Source organism: Mauremys mutica, chromosome 2, assembly GCF_020497125.1.
Source record: "Mauremys mutica isolate MM-2020 ecotype Southern chromosome 2, ASM2049712v1, whole genome shotgun sequence".
NCBI classification, from domain to species: Eukaryota; Metazoa; Chordata; order Testudines; family Geoemydidae; genus Mauremys; species Mauremys mutica.
The window spans coordinates 67,058,341-67,084,051 of record NC_059073.1 but is presented as its reverse complement, the minus strand read 5'-3'; the positions used below and the strand labels follow the sequence as shown (position 1 = coordinate 67,084,051).

The window sequence follows — 25,711 nt, the reverse complement described above, 5'->3', positions numbered from 1 at the left end:
TTATGCAAGAAATCTGAGAAATAGTGAGGTATGTATATAGCCTAGCCTTAATTTTTTTGCGATGAACCATTTTTAGTTTAGATATTTTTTTACTTATGCCAGGTGTCTGAGGGAAGGGAGACAGGATTCTTTCTCATTGAAGATTAACATGAGATTTCAGTGTCTTAAGAGAATTGACTGATTTGCCACTAAGATATCCTATTTAAAAGAACCATTCTTTTATTTTTAGTGAAGAATGAACTAATTGCACTGAGATGTATACAAAATTAATTTTTGCTCTGAGCACTTAAGCTGTGTCTACACTGCCACTTTCAGAGCTAAAACGTTAGTTTTTCAAGGTGTGAAAAAACACCCCTCTTGAATGACAAAAATTTTAGTGCTGAAAAGCTCCCGGCGAGAAGGCTACCACCCCTCATTTGGGGTGTTTTATCATTGCCGGGAGAGCTCTCCCCTGGCAATAAAGCGTGACTACACTGCCCATGTCACAGCGATGCCACGGCCGTGCTGTAACGTGGGCAGTGTAGACGTAGCCTTAGGATCTACGCTATGGACTACTGCATGCCCACAGGAGAGAATGCTCCTGCTGGCATAATTAAACCACTCCCAATGAGTGGCGGTAGCTATGTCGGCAAGAGAGCGCCTCCTGCCAACATAGTGCTGTCCACGCTGGCACTTTTGATGGTCAGGGTGTGTGTTTTTCATACTCCTGACTGACACAAATTTTGTCAAAAAAAAGTGCTAGTGTAGACTTGACTTAAGCCACACTCCAGGATTTTCACTGCACTGTAGCATTGGCCACATGGTGAGTTTATTGTGTGGCATGCCAGTGCATGTCTACACAGTAAAGAAAAACCCGCAGCTGGCCCATGCCTGCTGACTTGGGTTTGCAGGACTCCCGCTGTGGGGCTGTTTCATTGCTGTGTTAGACGCTCAGGCTCTAAGACTCTAGGACTGTGTGGGGTGGGTGGGTCCCAGAGCCTGAACATCTCTGCAACAATGAAACAGCCCCACAGCGGGAGTCCCGCAAACCCGAGTCAGCAGGCATGGGCCAGCTGCAGGTTTTTCTTTGTGTTGTAGACATACCCACAGTTACTCAAAGTGTAGGTGAGTCTTAAGTCTCAATGCAAGTTGATGAGACTCATGCCTAAGTGTCTAAGTCACTTTTGAAACTTAGGCTTCTAAGTCAGTTAGGCCTTAAAATACTGAGTGGAGCCTATTGAGGCATATGGGGTTGCTAAACAAACTATTTTGGAGGTGGAGGAAATAACCAACAGTAATACCTCTAGGCTAGGGCTCGGCAACCTTTCAGAAGTGGTGTGCCGAGTCTTCATTTATTCACTCCAATGTAAGGTTTTGCATGCCAGTAATACATTTTAACATTTTTAGAAGATCTCTTTCTATACATCTATGATATATAACTAAACTATTGGTGTATGTAAAATTTAAGAAGCTTAATTTAAAATTTAAATTAAAATGCAGAGCCCCCCCCAGACAGGTGGCCAGGACCCGGGCAGTGTGAGTGCCACTGAAAATCAGCGGCACACGTGCCATAGGTTGCCTACCCCTGCTCTAGGCAATGCTAACAAGCCTGCATGATAGGCTCTTATAGGCAGTGTTTCCCCCAGGAGTTTAAATTAGAGGGGGTCAGAATTTATAGGAGGGGGATTGGAAAATGACTAAATTGGCAACACTGCACCACAGAGTGTGGAGGAGGATGGGGAGTGTTCATTGGGATGTAGAGAAGGATTGTGACAGTAATGCCAGGTTAAGTGGAATTATAGAAGACATTGGTTACCTGTGGTTTAGTGAAGATAACAAAAAATTTCTGTTAACAACCACTTCCATTTTCTCCTGCTTCAAAACGTGTGAAACATCTGCTTTTTGGGCAGAATTTTCCTATGCTTGGTCTCTTTTGGAAAGTCTCAAAATTCTTTCCACTGTTTTTGAGTTGTAGGAGAGAGAAGAGAACTTACTACTTTCTGAAATTATATTTTTAAATCCTTTTTTGTGGTACAAATGGCTGATGTTTGAAACAGAACATAGTCCTCATTAAGATTAACACATTTTCTTTATGTGAAAATATCACTTCTGAGCATGTGCAGTGGATATCTGAATTTTATAAAATCCTAAAGAAATTCCACCCTCTTTGATGATGATAAGCGTCTTCTTTCTGACCGGCTCAAGCAGAAACAAGTTGCTGCTTGGACTTTTTATAACAGGAAGGCTGCCTGTGCTAGAAAATCTTAGCTTGTTCGATGTAGAGTATTAAAGTTTGTCCTCACCTCACCAGCTCCACAACTCTCTCTCAACTGTTGTTGAAAACAACTATCCTGTTGGTGTAGAACGATTCAGAGTTCAACATCTGTTGCAAGTTCCTTAGGGTATGTCTGCACTGGAAACTTCAAAGCGCTGCCGCGGGAATGCTCCCGTGGCAGCGCTTTGAAGTGCAAGTGTGGTCGCGCACAAGTGCTGGGAGAGAGCTCTCTCGGCGCTTCTGGTAATCCACCTCCATGAGGGGATTAGCTCCAAGCACGGCTGCCAGCGCTCAGAACCTGTCTACACTAGCGCTTTAAAGCGCTCAGACTTGCTGCAATCAGGGGGGTGATTTTTCCCACCCCTGAGCCAGCAAGTTAGAGCACTATAAAATGTAAGTGTAGACAAGCCCTCAGTTGACTATTCTCTCTCAATCAGGGTGCTGAGCTATTTGGATGTAGTGTAGTCACTACTCCCTTCTATCCCTACCTGGGCTAAAATTCAGGGATCTTTTTTATGGGAATACTAGGAAGCACAATCTGTGTCTAGGCTAGGAGTTAGCACGCCAGAAAGAATAATCTTTTGTCTGTGTCCAATGACCTAAATAAATAACTCCCTTTTATATTACAATGGAATTCTTTTCTTTATCATGAGGGAAATAGACTGGAGGGGCAAAGGTTTTAAATACCCATTGGGGATTGGGAGAAGATGGAGAAAGCTGTTTGACACCAATTTTAAAATATGACAATTTTTCAAATTTTTGAACCCCTACTAGCCAGAGGGTAAAAGATGGAGCCCTGAGACAGAATCTAGGGACACCTTTGTGGTGGCTTGGGCTAGCCTTCTCACCATGTCATTGCCTTGGGAGAATGAGGCTTTCAAATCAACTTATTTGGTCTATGAAAGAGATTAGTTTTCGAATAGTTCATGAATACTGTGTACTGGCTGCACAGTTGAAATCCAGTTGTATGTTGCTGACTTTTTAAGCTCCCAAGAGCACATTCTCATTTGCATTGGATACATTTTTTATGCTTGTGTTAATGCATAACTTATTGCGTACTACAGAGTTGTAAAATGTATACCCTGAAACATTTAGCATATACAGTTCAACCAATTTAAAGGATAATCTGCCCTCTCCTCCCCTCCCACCCCCCAAAAAAGGTGATCTTTTTATTCTCTTAAGATGTATAAAGACTATCTGAATGGTTTAACAATGATGGCTCTTTCCAGTTAGAAAGTCAGCTCTGGACAACAAGTAAGATTCTGATGTCACAAATAAGCTAAAATCTGAGAGGAGAGAATTTTGTGATAGGGCTGCATAAAGATTTTTGTTTGTAATGATTTAATTCAGATGCCAAACAAACAGTTAAGATGTTTGAGTGTTCAGCCCGAGCCCGAACGGCCACACCATAATTTTACAGCCCTGCCAGCCAAGTCTCCTGACTCATGTTGAACTGCAGTGTCCACATACTGTCAGCAAATCTGTCCCTTTAGCTGAGGGCTTCAAAAGCTCTCACTTCCATTTCCATGGTCCTCCAGAAAAACAGGGAAGAAGAGTATATATTGCTGATATTTCTGCAATGGGTGGGCGGAAAACCTTTTCTCTCCCCCAGCACAAAAATTAATAAAAGATCAGGCCTTATTTATATGTCAAAGTTTAAAAAAAAATGCATAGATCGATCTTTTTTTCCTTTGGAGGCTATCTTAACATTGTTTTGGGATTTTTAATTTGCATTATTTTAGCTATGCAACCTTAATATTGCATTAACATAATTGTTTTATTTATTAAATGCAAACAACCCTGGTAGCCTGATCTTCAAAGGTGCTCAGAGCATCCCTTTCTTCAAGACCATAAATCTCTCTCATGCCCAAACTATTTATACGTTCTCAACAGAAAGATGGGCTAACCTGTTTGTCTACGCTATGGAAACAGAACTCTTAATTTTAAGACATTTTGGAAATGGTGACAGTGAAGAAGATGCAGTACACAGAAATACTGAACTTTTTATAATGCCAAGAACTTTTCACACCACCTCCATAGTCCTTAGACATACTACGTAACCTTTTTTTACTAGCCAAGTTGAATGCTTAAATTTTAATCTTCATCAACGAACTACTGTTTGAGTATATTTTTCAGTGATCGCTAGGCACTGTTAAAGGCATAACATTTAGTGGAGCAAGTGAACTTGCTTTGCTCTACCAATATGGGACCTTCAGAACTGTTTCATAGCACTGTTTTATTTGAGATTAAGACCCAAACACAACTAAGATTACATGGTTGTGTTGTTTTTTTTGGTTTTTGCTTTTTTTTTTTTGGTAAGATACCCTACTTAGGAAATCTGGAAAAGACAATTTCAAAGTCAATGTGTGCATTTTGATTTGATTTTTTCTCTGGCTGATCATTTTAATTATATATTGTAATAGCTTTCTTGGTAACTACACACTTTGTATAATGCTGCTTAAACTCCTGAGATAGATCTTCTATGAAATATTCCTATCTTCCTGACAGAAGTAGATATTTGGGATAACCAAATTTCTTGATAGTGGTTTTTTAACAGTAACCCATTTTTTTAAAAAAAGTGTAAGGACAGCTAAATTATTGCTTCCCATTTAAATGGCCACAATCAACTTTTATATTTGATACCAAACTTAAATATAAAAAACCCTTAAAAATAAGGCTAACAGAAATGTTCCTGAAATTGAAACTAATGCAAACACTTGTCTCTAAACAAATATTTTCATGCATTCTTTGAATCCCAAGCACTAACAACCTGAAAGAGAAACTTTTTTCATTGTCCAAGATGAGAAATGCAGAACATATGCAAAAAGCATAAATAGTAACAAATAAATTGTATTTTCACTTATAGTAATGTAGCTAAAGAAACAAGTTTTTGTACACTGCATCTTAAGTTTATGGCTTAGAAATACTACATACCTGAAAATCCACAGTGGTCTTGGCCTCTGTAGCTTCCATCAGAGAGCCTGTGGTCTAAGTGAGTGTAACTTGGTTCAGCTACAGACTACCAGCTCTTCAGTGTGGCCTTTCCAGTCTAGTTTCTGCAGAAATTGGGGTCAAATGGCCAGAAATAAAGTGAATTGTTAAACAAAACCTATTACCTTATTTTCACCAGTTTCCATGGAAATAGTAGCAGGCACTGACCACCATCATCTGAAATTGGCTCTGCTACTGGTGGCTGGCTCCCGCTGGAGTTTCTTTGGAAGCCTGTTAGGTCATAGAAAATAAACTAAGCATTCAGGTATAACAGTTTAATTTTCATGCATTTGAAACGAATTTCTGGAGAAACTGGATTGGAAAGGCCATGACACTTACCAGAGTCAGAATTTTTACTTGTAGATCCCAAAGCCTGTGTAACTGGCAGCAAGGGACTTTTTTTATTTCTCTCCCCAACCTTTGTTTCTTTCTCCCACCCTTGGGGTTTTTTTAAGACATAATTGTTTATAAGAAGGTGTATTGGTGAACAAATTCTGACCTGTATATTATGCTACATAACTGAACAGTTAGATGATTGGGCAGCTTGAGCCAGATTCTGTGGTTTGCCCAAGCTGTGTTCCATGCAGGAGAAGGTGGGTGGTAGGAAGCTATTGTGGCTGTAAGTTACCTTTTAGGCTCCCCTGGAACTCCAGGAGCTAGTCCACTCCTTGGCAAGGAGGCTTTTCTGATAGCTGGAGGGTGACTATGTAGAGGAGTGCCCCAGCTGCTATATGTATTACACCAACTGCCAGGTGGAGTGGTAATGTAGGAGCTGCTGAAGTGGCCCTAAGCCACTGGAGGGATTCCTCTGTGCCAGTGCTTCTCAACCTATTTACCATTGTGGGCTGTACCCACACAATATATATATATGCAATCTGTTTGGCCCTGAGGATCTCACATGGGCTGCAGCTGTGCGCTGATTGGGCCGCGGATTATGAACCACTGCTCTATGCAAAGAAAGTTCAAAGTAACAGTTTAGCCTAGCTTATGGCAGCTTTGTGCTGTAAGATTGCATGAGTGAAACATGCCTTACCATTGATATGGTTGATTTTTCTGACTTGAAGTTTAGTGTTAATATTTAAATATTTAAACACCTCTACAATTATGTCCCTTGTAACTGATTTTTTAATGAGTTTGTACTTCTAAGGATATTTGAGACTCAAGAAATTTACCCTAAGTGATCTAGATCTTATTGGATTGATGGTCGTTTAAAAGTGGTGATCAATGGATTTAAAAAAAAAAAACAAGAAAGGGAGCTTGTATTCTTTTTGTAGAGAGGTCTTTGGAAAGTGGTTAAATAAATGCACAGCCAAAAATCTATTGACATTTTCCCTTTGCAGTATCTCTCTTGGTTTTGCTGGAGGATACAGAATGTATCATGTTAGCTGACACCTCCAATTGAAGGGATGGTGGTTGAAACATCAAAAAGATGGCCTTTCTCCAAAATGTTGGCTATTAAATTAAATAGGTATTAATAAAAACAAAGTTTTAAACAATAACTCTTTTGATAATGCAGGAATAAGTGTTCTGAAACAGAATTGTACTGAAATAATAGTTTACAAAGTTAGTTACAATGGAGTTAATTATTTTGGTTCCAATTGCATGTGCACAAGCCCTTACCACGTTGAGATGTCCTCCAGCCATAGATCACAGAATCTGAATTTCTAATATAAAAAAATAGATTTTGTTTAGGTCCTCTTTTTAATAATGACAAAAGAGCATAATCCCACTTGCAGATGACTTTTAAGAAAATGTCATTCATCCCAGCCTAAACTTAGTTGAGTCCTGTATGGAAAAAGCTAGAACTTTCTTGGAACCTTTCTGTTAGGAAAGTAATCTGTCACTATAAATGTAAAGTTTTTAACTGAACATGTGCTGTAATACTTAACTGAGATAGACAAGTTTTTGAACTTCAGATTTCTTCTTCAGGTCTGGGCCTGAGGAATAATTCTGTAGTTCAAAAGCTTGTCTCTTTCACCAAGGGAAGTTGGTCCAATAAAAAATATTACCTTGCACACCTTGTGTTTTTCATGTCCAGGGACCAGCACAGCTACAACAATACTGCAAACAGTAATAATTACCTGCCATAAGTATTTAAATGAATAAAATACTATAGCAGTGACCAATTCTTCTTAGCTAGTTGGAGTTTTGTTTTCAGGAGGAAAACCAACCGTATACAAAGCAGAATGTATGTCTTACTCTGAAGCATTTTAGTATGTAGTCACAAATGTGTATTATGCCATTAGTAAGGAGTTTGCCTGAAGGTGAATAGTGAACCCCAGTTATTGAACTTCCTCTATCCACAGACAAATTCTGTCATGGATTTGATCTGCAGTGGGTTTGGAGCCATGGGTATTAGTTTGAACATTGCATTTAGAAATCTGCCCTCTTGCAGAATGAAAACTTTTCATTTTTATTTCAGTTTTGAAGCTAATAACTGCATAGTTTTTCAATGAGGGAAACAATATTGTATAGTTCCATTTTTAATTTAACAAAGTAGCTGTTTGTGACCTGTATCACTGTTATGCAAAATAACACCTTAATTTTTATATAAATCTACAGTTTTAAAATCTTTAGCTTTTAAAAGGGTCACTACTGGTGTTGCACAATCCTGTTGTCCATTTAACTAACTTTAGCTTATCATAGCCCTTGATACTGCTGCCTGCTCATCTGATTACACTGCTCAGGGGAATAAGGTTAAGGACATGCTGTTGGTAACTAGAGCATTTTCAGGGCTTTAGTTCAGCAGATGGGCTGCTTGGCTATATTCATACATCTGCCTGCCTGCTGTGGCAGCTGCTGCTGCTGCATGTTGTGTTCTTTTGTTCTGTTCCATCCAAGAATGGAACACTAGGAAGTGTAGTGAATGGATTAATTTAAGGTTAAGGTTAGTGTTTTGCTTGCAGTCTAGTGCCCTATCATAATAAAGCTTCTGATAGAAGCTAATGAGTTTTTCTTAAAGTGAAACAGATTTAAAAAATACACTTCAGCATCTGAAATAATCTAGTGTCAACTAACAGAGGTGTGTTTATAATATTGTATGACTATTTTATTATTTGTTTCCAATTTTTCTTTTTCCTCTCTTTTCTAGGATCGGTAACCAGACTTTGGCTGACACTACGTGGTCCGAAAGAATTAAGGAAATATGGAATGACATGAAGGAGATTAGTTGAGGATTAAAGGCTTTGAGGACAAACACCTCAGTGAGGTGAAGCACAGACTAGCTTTCTACTTGTAGCTCTGAGGAGCTTTGTGCCGAAAAAAGATGGCAGATCCAGGAATGATGAGTCTATTTGGAGAAGATGGGAATATTTTCAGTGAAGGGCTGGAAAGTCTTGGGGAATGTGGATATCCTGAAAATACAGTAAATCCTATGGGGCAGCAAATGCCCATAGATCAAGGATTCCCCTCCTTACAGTCTTCTCTTCATCATCCTCCCACCAATCAAAACCAAGCAAAGTTGACCCACTTTGATCACTATAATCAATATGAACAGCAAAAAATACATCTGATGGATCAGCCTAACAGAATGATGAGTAATGCTCCTGGGAATGGTATAGCATCTCCTCACTCACAGTATCACAACCCTCCAGTTCCTCAGGTTCCTCATGGCAGTGGCACTGGTGGTCAGATGGGAGTCTATTCTAGTATGCAGAATGAAAGGCACGGGCAACCCTTTGTAGACAGTGGCTCCATGTGGGGACCGCGGGCTGTTCAGGTGCCCGACCAAATAAGAGCACCATACCAGCAGCAGCAGCAACCACCGACGCAGCCATCACAGACACCGTCAGGACCCCCTGGGCAGGGGCATTCTCAGCACATGCAGCAAATGGGAAACTACATGGCTCGTGGTGATTTTTCAATGCAACAGCATGGTCAACCACAACAGCAGAGGATGAACCAGTTTTCTCAAGGTCAAGAAGGTCTTAATCAGGGAAATCCTTTCATTGCCACCTCAGGACCTGGCCACTTGTCTCATGTGCCCCAACAGAATCCCAGCATGGCACCTTCTTTGCGACACTCAGTCCAACAATTTCACCACCATCCCCCCACCGCGCTCCATGGAGAATCAGTAGCCCACAGTCCCAGATTCTCCCCTAATCCTCCTCAGCAGGGTGCTGTTAGGCCACAAACACTTAATTTTAGTTCTCGGAGCCAGACAGTACCCTCACCTACTATAAACAACTCAGGGCAGTATTCTCGATATCCTTACAGTAACCTAAATCAGGGATTAGTTAACAATACAGGGATGAATCAGAATTTAGGCCTTACAAGTAACACTCCAATGAATCAATCTGTACCAAGATACACAAATGCTGTAGGATTTCCATCAAACAGCAGTCAAGGACTAATGCACCAGCAGCCCATTCACCCTAGTGGCTCACTCAACCAAATGAACACACAAACTATGCACCCTTCACAGCCTCAGGGAACTTATGCCTCTCCACCTCCCATGTCACCTATGAAAGCAATGAGTAATCCAGCAGGTACCCCCCCTCCACAGGTTAGGCCTGGTAGTGCTGGAATACCAATGGAAGTTGGTAGTTATCCAAATATACCCCATCCTCAGCCATCACACCAGCCCCCTGGTGCCATGGGAATTGGACAGAGGAATATGGGCCCCCGAAACATGCAACAGAGTCGTCCATTTATGGGTATGTCTTCAACTCCACGGGAAATGGGTGGGCACATGAGACCAAATGGTTGTCCAGGTGTTGGCCTTGCAGATCCACAAGCAATACAAGAACGACTGATATCTGGCCAGCAGCATCCCAGCCAACAGCCGTCTTTTCAACAGCAAATGCCAACTTGTCCTCCCATGCCACCTCATCCAGGGATACATCATCAGTCTTCACCACCACATCCCCACCACCAGCCTTGGGCACAGCTTCACCAGTCACCACAGAATACACCACAAAAAGTGCCTGTCCTTCAGGTAAGTTACTTCCAGCTGAAAGAGAGTGTTTGTTTTTCAATTATATACCTATTCAGACCCTGGGATACAGGTTTATTGCTCTGAAACCATTGTTCTGCCTTAACTATTCTGTGTACTGGTGGTTGTCTTTCCCATTTTACTTATATTTTTATTGAGTAGCAAGCTACCGGAACTTCATTCGTTGCCTATGGTCTCGTGATGGTTTTTACAGGATTACACCGTAGTACGTTTAAATGTGAAGCAGCATCAAACTTATCCTGAATGCAACAATTATTTTATTATTGTGGTGAATCTTATGAGAGCTGAAAGTTTGTGTCTAAATTTTCACAGTATCATTAAACCAACACTTAAGCATTTGCAAACTTGCAGAGTGAAGCTGGCCTAAGATAGCTATACTTCTTGATTAAAGCAAATTTAGGCTTGGGATGCAGATTTGAAATGTTTTAATTTAGTATAAAGTTGAAAGTTCTTCAAGGAAAAGTTCCCCAATCTTTTCATATGAAACTTTCCAGCACTAAATAATGCACCTGATAATGAGAGGTGGGCAACCTGGTTGAGATAAAATAAGAGCAGATGTGAACCTTAGCCTAAAACCAAACCTCTTGAGGCTTGGATGAGTCACACACATGCACACAACTTTGGTTTTACTGAGTCTCTGAACTTCCTGCTTCCACTTAAAATAGCACTGCTCTGACAGTGTTTCCCACTCAGAAGCTGGAAGTACTGGAACTCTTGAGAGCCTTTTCCAACCTAACTTAGCAGGTTTGACTAAGCATCTGTACTCTTTTTGTGCATGATCAAATCAGATCTCTCGTCTTTTTGAAGTTTGGGCATATCAATCGAGATATAGTGATGGCAATGAGACATGAGCTTTTTGTTGTATGTATAGGTGGCAGATACCATATTTTCCGGCGTATAAGGCGACTGGGCGTATAAGACGACCCCCTAATTTTACAGTTAAAACATAGGTTTTGGCCTATACTCGCTGTATAAGACTACCCCCCCTTCCGAGGGGGGGAGCCCAGAGCCTTTTAAATCCCAGCCGCGGCCGGGAATCAGAGGGCTCTGGGCTGCCTGCTGCGGCGGGGAGCCCAGAGCCTTTTAAATCCTAGCCGCGGCCGGGAATCAGAGGGCTCTGGGCTGCCCGCTGTGGCGGGGAGCCTAGAGCCTTTTAAATCCCAGCCGCGGCTGGGAATCAGAGGGCTCTGGGCTGCCCGCTGTGGCGGGGAGCACAGAGCCTTTTAAATCCCAGCCACGGCCGGGAATCAGAGGGCTCCAGGCTGCCCGCTGTTTATACCCGGCGTATAAGACGACCCCCGATTTTTGGGGGTTGTTTTTAATATAAAAAGTCGTCTTATACGCCGGAAAATACGGTATACCATGGTAGAGTATATTCCATTTTTCAATCCCTCATTATAGCCAAAATCAATCCCAAGTAGCACTACCCATAAATATTTGGAGATAATTGTTGGAATGCAGTCATAAGGTCTGATACAATAAGTCTAATAAATCATATGAACAGTTGTCCCAGCCCATGTCCCAGCACTGCATGGAAAGCAGCTGCTCAGCAGCCCCCTTGACTGCTGCCTGCCGGCTGCTTCTGCTAGCTGCTCAGCACAGCATGTGATGGATCTGGGAATCAGATGCATGGGTGGAGAGAGGCAGCTGGTGGGGGGTGGAGGAGAGATGGTGACTCAGCAGGTGGGAGAGGCTTCAGCGCTCACTGGACAAAATGAAATCCTGGGGAAATATGGGTCAAGCCATAGGGTAGGCGAAGCAATGGGTGGAAATCAAGAGGTGGAAGCCATGTGGGGATAAGAGGAGAAGCTGTGTGGGAGCAGGGGTAGAGAAATGGGGTTGAGGGGGGTGAATATTTTCAAGAGATTTTTTTTTTTTCAAATCAGCTAGTGAGTTGAAGGAGCCTTGTGCAGGCTGTGTGCATTCTAGTGAATTTTGAATGTTTTATTTGCAATTTTTTCTCCTCTCACTTTATAAGGAGACTTTAAATTAAAGATCAGCAGAATGCCCAGAGAATTATCCATCATCTGCTAGTTGGCAGAATTGTTCTTGGAAATACTTTCATGTTGCCAGCTGTATCCCAAGGAAAGGGGAAGACGGAAAGGAGAGCAAAACTAAGAGTTTGTGCTAGAATGGGTAGAGATCTAGAAAAAAAGTAAGACAGGTTGGAGAAAATGATACAAGGAGAAGAAGGATGCTGTAGGACAGACAAGAGGTGAGAACATCATAACAAGGTGAAGACATGGAGACAAATGAAGAGAAAAGGATGCGAATGTCAAAGCAGCAGGGAGGAAAAATCAAGAATCAAAAATGGAAAGCAGAATTGCAAAAACATGTTCAGACAGATGCACGAAGAAATAAGAACATAGCCTGGGCAAAAAAGAGGTGAAATGAAACTTAGGTGAAGATCTGTCACAAAATGGTAGTGGGAATGGGCCCTAATTCCCAAAAGACTTGCATAATTTGAATTCCCCTTAATAAATATTACTTATTAAAAATATATAGAGCACTGTAAATTTACACCAGGGTTTCACTCAGTGTTACATTTGGTAGCACTTCAATAAAATTTTCAACAGTCTCACATTTTGCAGTATTAGAGGGTTTGGAAGAAATATTGTCTTTAATGTAGAACAGGGGTGGGCAAACTATGGCCCTCAGGCCAGATCCAGCCTGCCACCCATTTTAATCCGGCCCTCTAACTCCCACTGGGGAGTGGGGTCTGGTGCTTGTCCCGCTCCGGCGTTCCAGCCAGGAAGCAGGGCCAGGGCTGCTTCACACAGCTCCTGGAGGCAGCAGCATGGCTTCCCTCCAGTTCTTGCACAGAGTGGCAGCCGTGGCCAATGGGAGATGCAGGGTGGTGCCTGTGCATGGGGCAGCATGCAGAGCTGCCTGGCTGCGCCTTCGCATAGGAGCTGGAGAAGGGACATGCTGCTGCTGCTGCTTCTGAGAGCTGCTTAGTGGTAAGTGCTGCCTGCACCTCTGAGCCTCCCCCTGCCCCCCAACCCCCTTCCCCCGCCCTGATCCCCCTCTCACCCTCCAAACCACTCAATCCCAGCCCAGAGCACCCACTTGCACTCCAAACCCCTCATTCCCAGCTCCACCCAGAGCCTGCACCCCAGCCATGATCCCCCTCCCAGGCCCCTCAATCCCAGCTCAGAGCACTGTCCTGCACCCCAAACCTCTCATTTCCAGTCCCACTTCAGAGCCTGCACCCGCAGCCGGAGTCCCCAACCCCCTTCCCCAGCCCTGATCCCCCTCCCACCCTCTGAACCCCTCGGTCCCAGCCTGAAGCACTCTCCTACACCCCAAACTCCTCATCTCCAGCCCTACCCCAGAGCCTGCACCCCCAGCTGGAACCCTCACTCCCCTCCTGAGCTTGGAGTCCCCTCCTGCACCCTGAACGCCTCATTTCTGGCCTGACCTCAGAGCCCGCACACCCAACCAGAGCCCTCACCCCCTCCTGCACCCCAACCCCAATTTTGTTAGTATTCATGGCCCACCATACAATTTCTATTCCCAGATGTGACCCTTCCTTGGGCCCAAAAGTTTGCCCACCCCAATGTAGAAAGTTCTATCTACCATTTCAGTGAAAAATCTTTCCAAATGTACTTCTGAGACACTTATTAATTTTTAAATGACTATTGTGGTGAAATATAAAATAAAAGCAATTTGTGTGCTAAATAAATAAAAGCTTGGATAGCTCATTAGTGATCCTGAACTCATACATATAATTGGAAAAAGGTGAATGGTGATAGAGTAATTGACTATAATCACGACTGCTTTCATTCTAATATTTTAAAGTATAAATCAAGCATTTTGTGGCTAGAGATGTTACTCCTTCAATGGAAAATCTAGATTCCTCTAGTTTGACCAAATTAAAATAAAAGAAAACAGTTTCCTAATGGGCAATTATGTTAAATGGATTAAATTGCACTAAGTAGTGGTGCAAGGTTGTGTGATACAGTATGCAGCTTGGCTTGCCATGTCTCACCTGCCTAATACTTGGTATAGACACTTTGGTATCCCTTCCTCCTTAAAAACTATACGACTTGAACATGAAGCGCCCATTTTAGTGAAGGTTACAATAGTCTTGAAATCTTTGTTGCTGTGCTTTTATAACCTGAAACCAATGATACAGAATTTGTTTGCTTCATGTCCATCAGATGTCTTATGATCTCTCTGCCTTCTTCATATGAGTTGGCGAGAGATTGATACTCATGAAAAGCTTGATTCTTTCAATTTACTTTGTATGAAACGAGAAGTGTAAGTCCATAGGCTAAATTATCGCTTAATTGGCATTACAGCTTGGAGGGATAAATCTCATGACTAGAATGTTGGCATAGAGGTGTATAGCTTCTTTAGTAAGCACAGGAAGGTGTTGCATCATACATCAAGAATATATACACTTGTTCTGAGGTCCAGGAGGAGGTGAGGCAGACCAGTTGAAATCTCTAGGTAAATATAAAAGGAGTAAGAAAAAAATAGGGGTGATGTCATGGCAGGGGGCTCTACGACAGGCCATCAAATAAGGAAAAGGAAATGGATGAGGCATTTCTAGAACAAGTAGTAGAAATATCCAAAACACAAGTATTGCTAGTAAAATTGGGGACTTTAACTATCCAGACATCTGTTAGAAAAGTAATATGGCAAAACAAAATTTACAGTAAGTTTGTGGAATGTATAGGAGACAACTTCTTGTTTCAGAAAATGAAGGAAGTAGCCAGGGGGACAGACATTTTAGACAGTCAGGGAGGAATTGGTAGCACATCTGAAGGTGAAAAACATTTTGCATGAAAGATCTTGAAATGATAGATTTCATGGTTCTAAGGAAAGGAAGGAGCGAGAGCTGCAGGATAAGGACAATGAACTTAAAAAACCTAAAACTCAGAGAACGTAGATAAGGTTCCATGGGAAACCAAATCTAAGGGAAAAAGGAGTTAAGGAGGCTGGTAGTTTCTCAAGGGGACAGTATTAAAGCCACAACAGCAAACTATCCCAAAGCAAAGGAAAGATAGGAAGAATAGTAAGCGGCCAGTGTGGCTCCATTAGTTGCTCTTTAATGATCAGATAATCATAAAGGAATCCTACCGAAAGTAGAAACGTGGACAGAATGCTAAGGAGAAGAACAAAAGAATAGTGCAAGCATATAGGGGAAAAATCTGAAAGATTAAGGCTATGTCTACACTAGTGTCTATATCGTCAAAACTTCGTTGCTCACGGGTGTGAATATTCAGCCCCCCAAGTGACACAAGCTACACTGATGTAAGCGTTAGTGTGCACCGTGCTTAGTTGGTGGGAGAGCTTCTCCCGCTGACCTATCTTATGCCACTCATGGGGGTGGCTTTTTTTTAATGCCGTCAGCATAGCGTCTTCACCAGATGCACTGCAGCAGCACAGCTGTATCAGTGCAGCTGCAGTGCTGCACATGTAGACGTGGCTTAAGGCACAAAATGAGTTACACCTAGCAAGGAACATAAAAGGGAATAAGACGAGGCTCTTTAAATATGTTAAGAGAAAGACAAAAGAAAATGTCATTTACTTAGCGAGGAAGGAGTGCTACTAACTAACGACATCAAGGAGGCTGAGGTACTTAATGCTTGTTTTGCTTCAGTCTTCACTAAAAGGGCTAAGGGTGATCAGATACTTAATGCAATTAATATTAACGGGGGAAGGAACATAAATCAAAATAAGGAATATTTTAGATAAGTTAGATGTATTCAAGTCAGCAGGGCCTGATGAAATTCATCTTACGGAGCTTAAGGAACTTGCTGAAGCACCCTCGGAACCATTAGCAATTATCTTTGAGAGCTCCTGGAGGACAGATGATGTCCCAGAGGACTGGAGAATGGCAGACATAGTACCTGCCCTTAAAAAGGGGAACAAAGAAGACCTAAGAGAGTGTAGACCAGTCAGCCAAACTTGGATATCTGGAAAGGTACTGGAACATATTATTAATCAATTTTTAAGGTCCTGGAGGATAATAGGATTATAAGGAATAACCAGCATAGATTTGTCAAGAAATTCCAAACCCACCTAATTTCCTTCTGTGATGGGGTTATTGGCCTAGTGAATGGGGGGGAAGCAGTAGATGTAATATATCTTGATTTTTATTAAGACTTTTGGCACAGTTCCATGTGATGTTTTCATGAGAAAGTGGATAAGGAAAAGTTATTTACTTATTTCCATAATACAAGAACTAGGGGTCACCAAATGCAATTAATAGGCAGCAGGTTTAAAACAAATAAAAGGAAGTTCTTCTTCAAGCAGCGCAGTCAACTTGTGGAATTCCTTACCTGAGGAGGTTGTGAAGGCTAGGACTATAACAGCGTTTAAAAGAGAACTGGATAAATTCATGGTGGTTAAGTCCATAAATGGCTATTAGCCAGGATGGGTAAGAAATGGTGTCCCTAGCCTCTGTTTGTCAGAGGATGGAGATGGATGGCAGGAGAGAGATCACTTGATCATTGCCTGTTAGGTTCACTCCCTCTGGGGCACCTGGTATTGGCCACTGTTGGTAGACTGATACTGGGCTAGATGGACCTTTGGTCTGACCCGGTACTGCCGTTCTTATGAGCAAAGTAGGGAAATACGGTCTCGATGAATTCACATAAGATGGGTGTACAACTGTTTGAAGGACCATAGTCAAAGAGCAGTTATTAATGGTTTGCTGTTAAACTGCGAGGGCATATCCATGGAGTCCCGTGAGGGTCAGTCCAGGGTCTGGTACTATTCAATATTTTCATTAATAACTTTAGATAATGGAGTGAAGAGTATGCTTATAAAATTTGCAGATGACACCAAGATGAGAGGGGTTACAAGGACTCTGGAGTATGGGATTAGATTTCAAAAGGGCCTTGGAGAATTGGTCTGAATTAAATAAGATGAAATTCGGTAAAAATAAGTGCACAGTACTTCACTTCACTTAGGAAGAAAAAATCAAATGGCAACTACAAAATGAGGAATAACTGGCTAGGTGACAGTATTACAGAAAAGGATCTGAGGGTTTTAGTGGATCACAAATTGAATATGTATCAACAATGTGATGCAATTGTAAAAGAGAGCTAAAATTCTGGGGTGTGTTAACAGGAGTGTTATATGTAAGATGTGGGAGATAATTGTCCTTTTCCACTTGCCATGGAGGAGGTCGTAGCTGGAGTACTGTGTGCAATTCAGGGTGCCACATTTTAGGAGATGTGTGGACAAATTGGAGAAAGTCCAGAGGAGAGCAACAAAAATGATAAAAGGTTTAGAAAATGTGACCCATGAGGAAAAGTGTGTGTTTAATAAAAAAAAAAAAAAACCCACCTCAATATGAGTAGTCTTGAGAAAAGAAGTCTGAGGGGGAATCTGATAAGTCTGCAAATATGTTAAGGGCTGTTGTAAAGAGGACTGTGGTCAAATGTTCTCCATGTCAACTGAAGGCAGGGTAAGAAATAAAAATGGGCTTAATCTGCAGCCAGGAAGATTTAGGTTAAATATTAGAACTTTCTAATTGTAAGGGTAGCTAAACTCTAGAATTGGCTGTCAGTGGAGGTTGTGAAATCCCCAACATATTGGAGGTTTTTAAGAACAGGTCAGACAAATACTGACAGGGATGGTCTAGGTTTACTTGTTCCTGCCTCAGCATAGGGGGCTGGACTGATGACTTCTCAAGGTCCCTTCCAGCCCTAAATTATGATTCTATAATTTTTGTATAAAATTAAAACACAAAAGTAACTTTCTCAAAAAAATAAAAACCACTGCGTAACTTTGACGCGAGTGGAGGCGATTTTAGTAATTGTTTCTAAGTGGTTCCAAGCTAGTCCCACCTTGGACTATAATCACCTATAATGATCATGGTTAAATGAGTAATTGTTTTGTATGTAGCGGCATCCTAGAAGGAAATGAAACATTCGTTTCCTTGTCTATAAATTGAGAGCGAAGTTAAAATATACAGAATTCTGCACACCTTCTCTTGTTGCTTAAAAACTGCCAACAACATATATATGCTGGTTGGGAGTCACAGGGACTGGATAGCTGAGGGTTAGTAATGGGATAAGGATCTTTACAATCCTAGGTCACCAGTTGATATCTAGACCAGATCAGTAGAAAGTGGAATCCTTTACTGTTTGGCCTATTAGGAGTGAGTTGCAGGTTTCAGTTTGGTTCCTTGTAGACTGATGTTCATATCACAAGGATTACCACTGTAATTAGCACTGTTGGCAGACGTGGCAAAGATGCCAAAAATAGAATGGGCACAGAGACTCCTTCCAGTCAGGATTCAGATATACTGAGGGAGGCACAATAGACATTTTCACAGTTAGCTGTGCATAAGTTGAAGTCTTCAGTCTCTAGTGCTGTCTGTCGATCATATTTCGCAAGCACTAAGTAATCTGCATCACTGTAGTTAAATATAGGAATAATTAAATAATGGGACATAGAAGCTTTTTTCCAATAATGTTTGGAAAGTAAAATGAGGAGCAGTGCAATAGATGCACTGTAACATTGCTGTGGAAAGGGGATACTATTTGAGGTGCTTGATTTCTCGCTGAAATAGAGTTTCTGAGAAGAGCTGAGCCAATGCTCCTAGTTTGTGTGTTCTGAACTCATTCATGGTGATCACTGATTAAAATTTACCAGTTTACCAGTAGCTGCAACATTGCAACTCGCAAAGGAGTGGGACATTTGCTTGACCTACTGGATTGAGGGGTGTGAGAGAACAAAGGGAGGGACCATTCAGTAGATCCTTACCAGGGTAACTCTTGTGACAGGTCCATTAGTTTTTCAAGCTTCTTGGGATTGACCCTCAGTCCTAGTAGTCTGACTCTGAAAATTGTGTAAATTAAGAAGAAGATTACGTTTTAAAAATCTGAATAGCCTAGATTCTAATAGTCAAATTCAGAGGCTGAAAATTTCACCCCCCAATTGGCTTAATTTGCATACAAAGTAAGTGGGGTTATAGCAAGAAAAGTGACCAGATCATGTTTTCTTACTAATCTGTAACTTATACTGCCAGTTACCTTTGATTTGGTTACCAAACCTAAATTAATACTATATGGCTAAACAAAATACTGATACTATGAGATTAACAAGTCAGGCCTTTGAGGGAGACAAGGTGGTTGAGGCAATATCCTTTATTGGACCAATTTCTGTTGCTGGAGGGGACAAGCTTTTGAGAGAGCTCTGTGAAGCTCAAAAGCTTGTCACCTCCAGCAACATAAGCTGGTCCAATAAATTACCTCACCTGCCTTGTGTCTCATATCCCATGGCTACAACACTGCAAACAAGTCAGTGTTTTGTCACTATTAGATATTGAATTTTAAGCAAAGACTAGTTTTTACTTTTCTCATCCAGCGTGTGTTTGGCTTTTTCATTAAACTCTTTTTATAAAAAAAGAATTTTAAAAAAGTTGGTCTTTGTTTTGAAAATAAAAATGTCTTAACTTTCTGTATCAGAAATAGAAGTAATAATCTTTCTCATACAATGCTGCTGTTATTGATAGATCTTCTGGAAGTGTCCTGTGTACTGCTCTTCCACCTCAGACAGCATAAAACAATGGTTGCTGCTGGAATCGTAATCTGTTTGAGGCATCTTTTAGGCCTGAAGCCAACAATGAGAGGGTGCAAATTCTGGCAGTCCAAAAAACTCTTAGCCAGTTTGAGTGGAGAGGATGACCTGGGAAAAATTGGTGTTTTTCTCTATCCAAGCCAGCTGCATGTTTCGTTGGGAGTCAAAGATGGCCAAAACATGCATACATACCTTAATCTCTCTTTGGCTGGCTGCAGGGTTCTTCAACATGCCAGAGTAAAATAAAATTTTCAGGCAGTAACTACTGCTGACTGCTGTGGCAGTATCACTTGCAAGAAACTGCAAGCCATCCCAATATTATCAACATTGGATGAAGATTATTCTACCAGAATTGAAAAGTAAAGAAGAAAATCTGTAGGAGTTGGGAGGGAGGTTAGTACAGAAAAAAGTATGGGGTAATGGTAATTTGTTTTGCCAAGCTTTTGTCTTTCATTTGTATGAGGGACAGAACATAATTAAAATTTATCTGTATTTTTCTTTCAAGAAGCTGAACAATTATGAGACTGTTTTAAACTCTTTTCAGTTAAGGTCAGGGAAGATATTTCATATCTATTCTTAAGTTATACTGACTAGCTGTCTTCTATTTATTATTATGGAAATGCTCCAACAGTGAGCTTGTCTACATTCCATCTCTCTCATTCAAAAGGTATAACATTTTAGTGCCAATTATTTTCTTTTATATTTTGCAGAGGAAATTCAAAGTGCAAACTACAAAACTCTAATATGTTTATGAATAATTAAGAAAAATGTATGGCCTCTAAGAGAATTGTTTGCATTTTTTACTGCTGAAAGCATCTTGGGATTTAACTTTGGATGTAAAGATTACCCTCTTCTTCCTCCATTTCTCCTCCCCCTGGTTCCCAAGAAAACAAAGGGACTATATACATTCTTGTAAATAAGAGATTAGAGACTAGCTCTTGAGTGTATATGCCCTTGGGCAAAAAGTCTTAGTTTAAAAGAAATGGAGTTAAGGAGATACAAATGACTTTGATGAGAAACATTGTTAGGAGCATTTTGCCACATCAGGTGCCATAAGTTAACTGGAGGAAAGTAATTTGTGCCATTAAATTATCTGTTCATGAGGCTGGCTGAAGCCAGTTTGCAGTATTAGCATAAAAATACAAGTCCACAACAGCATGCTGATTTGGTAGACTGTAGAGTCACCTGACTTGTTCTTAGAGGTTAATGTGTTGAATGTGGGCAGTTTGAAAAGCTGACCTGGAATTTTTTCTCCCTGGAATAGCTGGGCAAAGAGTTTTCAGATACAGTTTCCAGAACAGTGAATTAAAAAGCATTTTTGATTAATGGTTATGCAGACAACTACATTTAGGATTTTAGGGAACTGGGTTTGTTTAGCCTGCAGAAGAGAAGAATGATGGCAAGGTCCCCTGGGAGAATAACATGACGGGGAAAGGAGTCGAGGAAAGCTGGCTGTATTTTAAAGAATCCTTATTGAGGTTGCAGGAACAAACCATCCCGATGTGTAGGAAGAAAAGTAAATATGGCAGGCGACCAGCTTGGCTTAACAGTGAAATCCTTGCTCGTCTTAAACACAAAAAAAAACAGCTTACAAGAAGTGGAAGATTGGACAAATAACCAGGGAGGAGTATAAAAGTATTGTTCAGGCATGCAGGAGTGAAATTAGGAAGGCCAAATCACACTTGGAGTTGCAGCTAGCTGGAGATGTTAGGAGTAACAAGAAGGGTTTTTTCAGGTATGTTAGCAACAAGAAGAAAGTCAAGGAAAGTGTGGGCCCCTTGCTGAATGAGGGAGGGAACCTAGTGACAGAGGATGTGGAGAAAGCTAGTGTACTCAATGCTTTTTTTGCCTCTGTCTTCACAGACAAGGTCAGCTCCCAGACAGCTGCACTCTGCAGTATGGTATGGGGAGGAGGTGACCAGCTCTCTGTAGAGAAAGAAGTAGTTCGGGACTATTTAGAAAAACTGGATGAGCACAAGTCCATGGGGCCGGATGCACTGCATCCGAGGGTGCTAAAGGAGATGGCCGATGAGATTGCAGAGCCATTGGCCATTATCTGTGAAAAATCATGGCGATCGGGGGAGGTCCCGGATGACTGGAAAAAAGCTAATGTAGTGCCCATCTTTAAAAAACGGAAGAAAGAAGATCCACGGAACTACAGGCCAGTCAGTCTCACCTCAGTCCCTGGAAAAATCATGGAACAGGTCCTCAAGGAATCAATTCTGAACCACTTAAAGGAGGGGAAAGTGATCAGGAACAGTCAGCATGGATTCACCAAGGGCAAATCATGCCTGACTAACCTAATTGCCTTCTATGATGAGATAACCGGCTCTGTGGATGAGGGGAAAGCAGTGGATGTGCTATTTCTGGACTTTAGCAAAGCTTTTGATAGTGTCTCCCACAGTATTCTTGCCAGCAAGTTAAAGTAGTATGGGCTGGATGAATGGACGGTAAGGTGGATAGAAAACTGGCTAGATGGTCGGGCTCAACGGGTAGTGATCAATTGTTCCATGTCTAGTTGGCAGCCGGTATCAAGTGGAGTGCCCCAAGGGTCGGTGCTGGGGCCGGTTTTGTTCAATATCTTCATTAACGATCTGGAGGATGGTGTGGACTGCACCCTTAGCAAGTTTGCAGATGACACTAAACTGGGAGGAGTGGTTGATACGCTGGAGGGTAGGGCTAGGATACAGAGGGACCTAGACAAATTAGAGGATTGGGCCAAAAGAAATATGATGAGGTTCAACAAGGACAAGTGCAGAGTCCTGCACTTAGGACGGAAGAATCCCATGCACTGCTACAGACTAGGGACCGAATGGCTGGGCAGCAGTTCTGCAGAAAAGGACCTAGGGGTTACGGTGGACGAAAAGCTGAATATGAGTCAACAGTGCGCCCTTGTTGCCAAGAAGGCTAATGGCATTTTGGGTTGTATAAGTAGGGGCATTTCCAGCACATCGAGGGATGTGATCATTCCCCTCTATTCAGCACTGGTGAGGCCTCATTTGGAGTACTGTGTCCAGTTTTGGGCCCCACACTACAAGAAGGATGTGGATAAATTGGAGAGAGTCCAGCGGAGGGCAACAAAAATGATTAGGGGGCTGGAACACATGACTTATGAGGAGAGGCTGAGGGAACTGGGTTTGTTTAGCCTGCAGAAGAGAAGAATGAGGGGGGATTTGATAGCTACTTTCAACTGCCTGAAAGGGGGTTCCAAAGAGGATGGATCTAGACTGTTCAGTGGTAGAAGATGACAGAACAAGGAGTAATGGTCTCAAGTTGCAGGGGGGGGGAGGTTTAGGTTGGACATTAGGAAAAACTTTTTCACTAGTAGGATGGTGAAGAACTGGAATGGGTTACCTAGGGAGGTGGTGGAATCTCCTTCCTTAGAGGTTTTTAAGGTCAGGCTTGACAAAGCCCTGGCTGGGATGATTTAGTTGGGTTTGGTCCTGCTTTGAGCAGGGGGTTGGACTAGATGACCTCCTGAGGTCCCTTCCAACCCTGAGATTCTATTATTCTTTTGGTCTTTAAGTTGTCATTACTAAATCACACTGTGCTGTCCATCTACAGGTAATTCTCAACTTCGGTGCCTGTTTCTCAAAGTGACTTTCTCTGTGTGGAGGGCACTGTGGTCTTAAGGGCGGATCTAAGGAAAAGTTGAGTTCTGCAGTCCTCTGATCTGCCAGAGTTTTCTGGGGAGAAGTTTCTTCCTGCTGGTTCTGCAGCTTCTCCTCCTCTTTCCTCAAATCACTGCCAAATTTTCTTCTCTCAGGTAGATGCTGCTGAAAGGGAGGAAGAAGCTGATGCATTGTTTCCTCCAGTCCTGCAGGGGAAGGTGCAAAGGGCATTAAAGGCTAAATGCAACTGCTTTTGTATAACCAGCCTCAGCTTCCCTCCATTTCAGCTACCTCCAGAAGGAAAGAGGAAACAATCTTATCTATGTATTGATTTTGGTGTACATTTGTATGAAGCCACTTTCTTCAGTGGAAACTGCATCTCAAGAAACTTCAATGTTCTTGAGTTTTAGACTTGCATAAAATTGCTGGTAACTTCCTTTTTTTTGCAAACCACAATTATTTAGCTTTAGTAGTGCAACAGCTATTGCATTTCAGTAGTGTATATGGCATACAATGACTTTACTGCATTGGTATAAAAATACTGTAGTTAAGACATGGTAAGATAAGAACAGAACTGATTTATTTAACTTAACTATACTGAGCCCGCTTAGAGAAAATAAAGTGGTGTTGTTTTTTTATTTGAAGTATGGAAGAGTTTGAGGGGTGAATGTGTAATAGACACTTCTCAAAGCAGGGAATTTAGTTATATGGTTAAAATCTGTGTACTAATTTGAAAAATCTCAACCAGTAAACTTTATGCCTAAATGTAGCTAACTTATTTCTAAACTGTATGTCAGCTGTTGTAATCAAAAACACATTGACCACCATTGCTGAGCAGCTAGTACTTCCTACTGGCTTTAGGTCTAAATCGTGTTCCTGTAGGTTAAGAAAGATAAAGGGGAAAATAGCTTCATAAAGAACTTCCTGGGATTTAGATGCCAATGTGAACTTTGTTTTTCCACTTTCCTTTCCATCTCTCTCTCCAGATGGCCCTGTATCCACTTACAGCTCTGGTACCCCATATCTTTTTGGCCCTGTTGACTGTGATAACACTGTAATTTTCCCTATATGGTAGGGCTGATTAATATGAAGTGCTTAGCTTTATTTTTGGAAGAAATCTTTCATCTGTATCAGTCAGTTGTTGCTGGATACAATGTACAGTTTATAAACACGGCTTATGGTTCTAAATTTGTGATATTTTTGAGTAAAAGTTACACATACTAGTGTATAATATATATTGACACTAATCTTAAATATGTGTTTAGATTGGGGCAAGATACATTCTTAAATCTTTGGCTTCATAGCTATTAGATTCATACCTTTCATAATCATTTTCACAATGGGGTATTGCAAATGTTTCAGTGGTAGGGGCCATGAACTGGAAGAAATAATGTCAATGGAATAAATGCCTAAAAAAGATTAGAAATTGGGTTTCCTATTTATTTAAGAAATGAACCTCTCTTTCTCTCTTACTATTCTCCTGAAAAAATGTTTCGGAAAGATGGTTTTGTGGTCAAGACATTGGACTGGTATTCAAGAGATCCTGTTTTTATTCTTACCTCTGGCGCATATTCCTTAAGTGACTTTGACCAAGTCATTTAAGTTCTGTCTGCGTCAGTTCCATATCTGTAAAATGGGGATATTTCTGTACTCAGTATTTGAAGTGCTCAGTACCACACTGGTAAGTGCCATAGAAAAACCTACACATGAATAAATAAAATAAAATGCCCAAAATACATGCATGTGGATAAGAAGAAATGTAAGTTCTTGACCTACTTAATAGGCAGCATTCTTGGCCACGCTTCCTTGTCAGTGGTCTGCCACCTATACTTGAGCAGAGGAGAAACAGGCACTAGCAGCCACAAGGTATCATCTACCCTCAGCGATTTTCAAACTGTGGGTCGTGACCCCATTTCAATGGGGTCTCCAGGACTGGCATTAGACTTGCTGGGGCCTGGGGCTGAAGCTGAAGCCTGAGCATCCCTTCCCCCCCTCCCCCACAGGGTGCTGGGGGTCAGGCTTCAGTCTCTCCCCTCCTGGGGTTGTGTAGTAATTTTTGTTATCCGAAGAGGGTCGCAATGCAACGAAGTTTGAGAACTGCTGGAAGTGTAGCTGCAATTAGTGCTTGGGTTAGGAATCATACGGGCTATCAATTTGGTCCTGTTAAACAACAAAGGGACTGTGGGGCCTGGGATAGGGTGCAAAAATGATCATAATATTGGCGTTCCTTGAATTTTTTTATTTAAAAAAAAAGTGTAAAAGTTTTCAATGAGCTCTTGAAACTTGTACTTTAGTAGCCCATTTAGCTGTTAAACCAATTTGTTCATTCCACCCAATGAATCTGGAGGGTTTGTG

General features: G+C 41.5%; 1 protein-coding gene across 1 annotated transcript in view; it reads left to right on the top strand.

Annotated features, from left to right (window-relative positions):
- CHD7 (chromodomain helicase DNA binding protein 7) overlaps positions 1–25,711 on the top strand; it is a 183,734-nt gene that overhangs the window by 56,738 nt on the left and 101,285 nt on the right. Inside the window, exon 3 of the mRNA XM_045004672.1 lies at positions 8,337–10,181. Within this exon, the coding sequence (XP_044860607.1) occupies positions 8,511–10,181 (1,671 nt within the window). The 5' untranslated portion in view covers positions 8,337–8,510. The remainder of the gene's footprint in view (positions 1–8,336; positions 10,182–25,711) is intronic.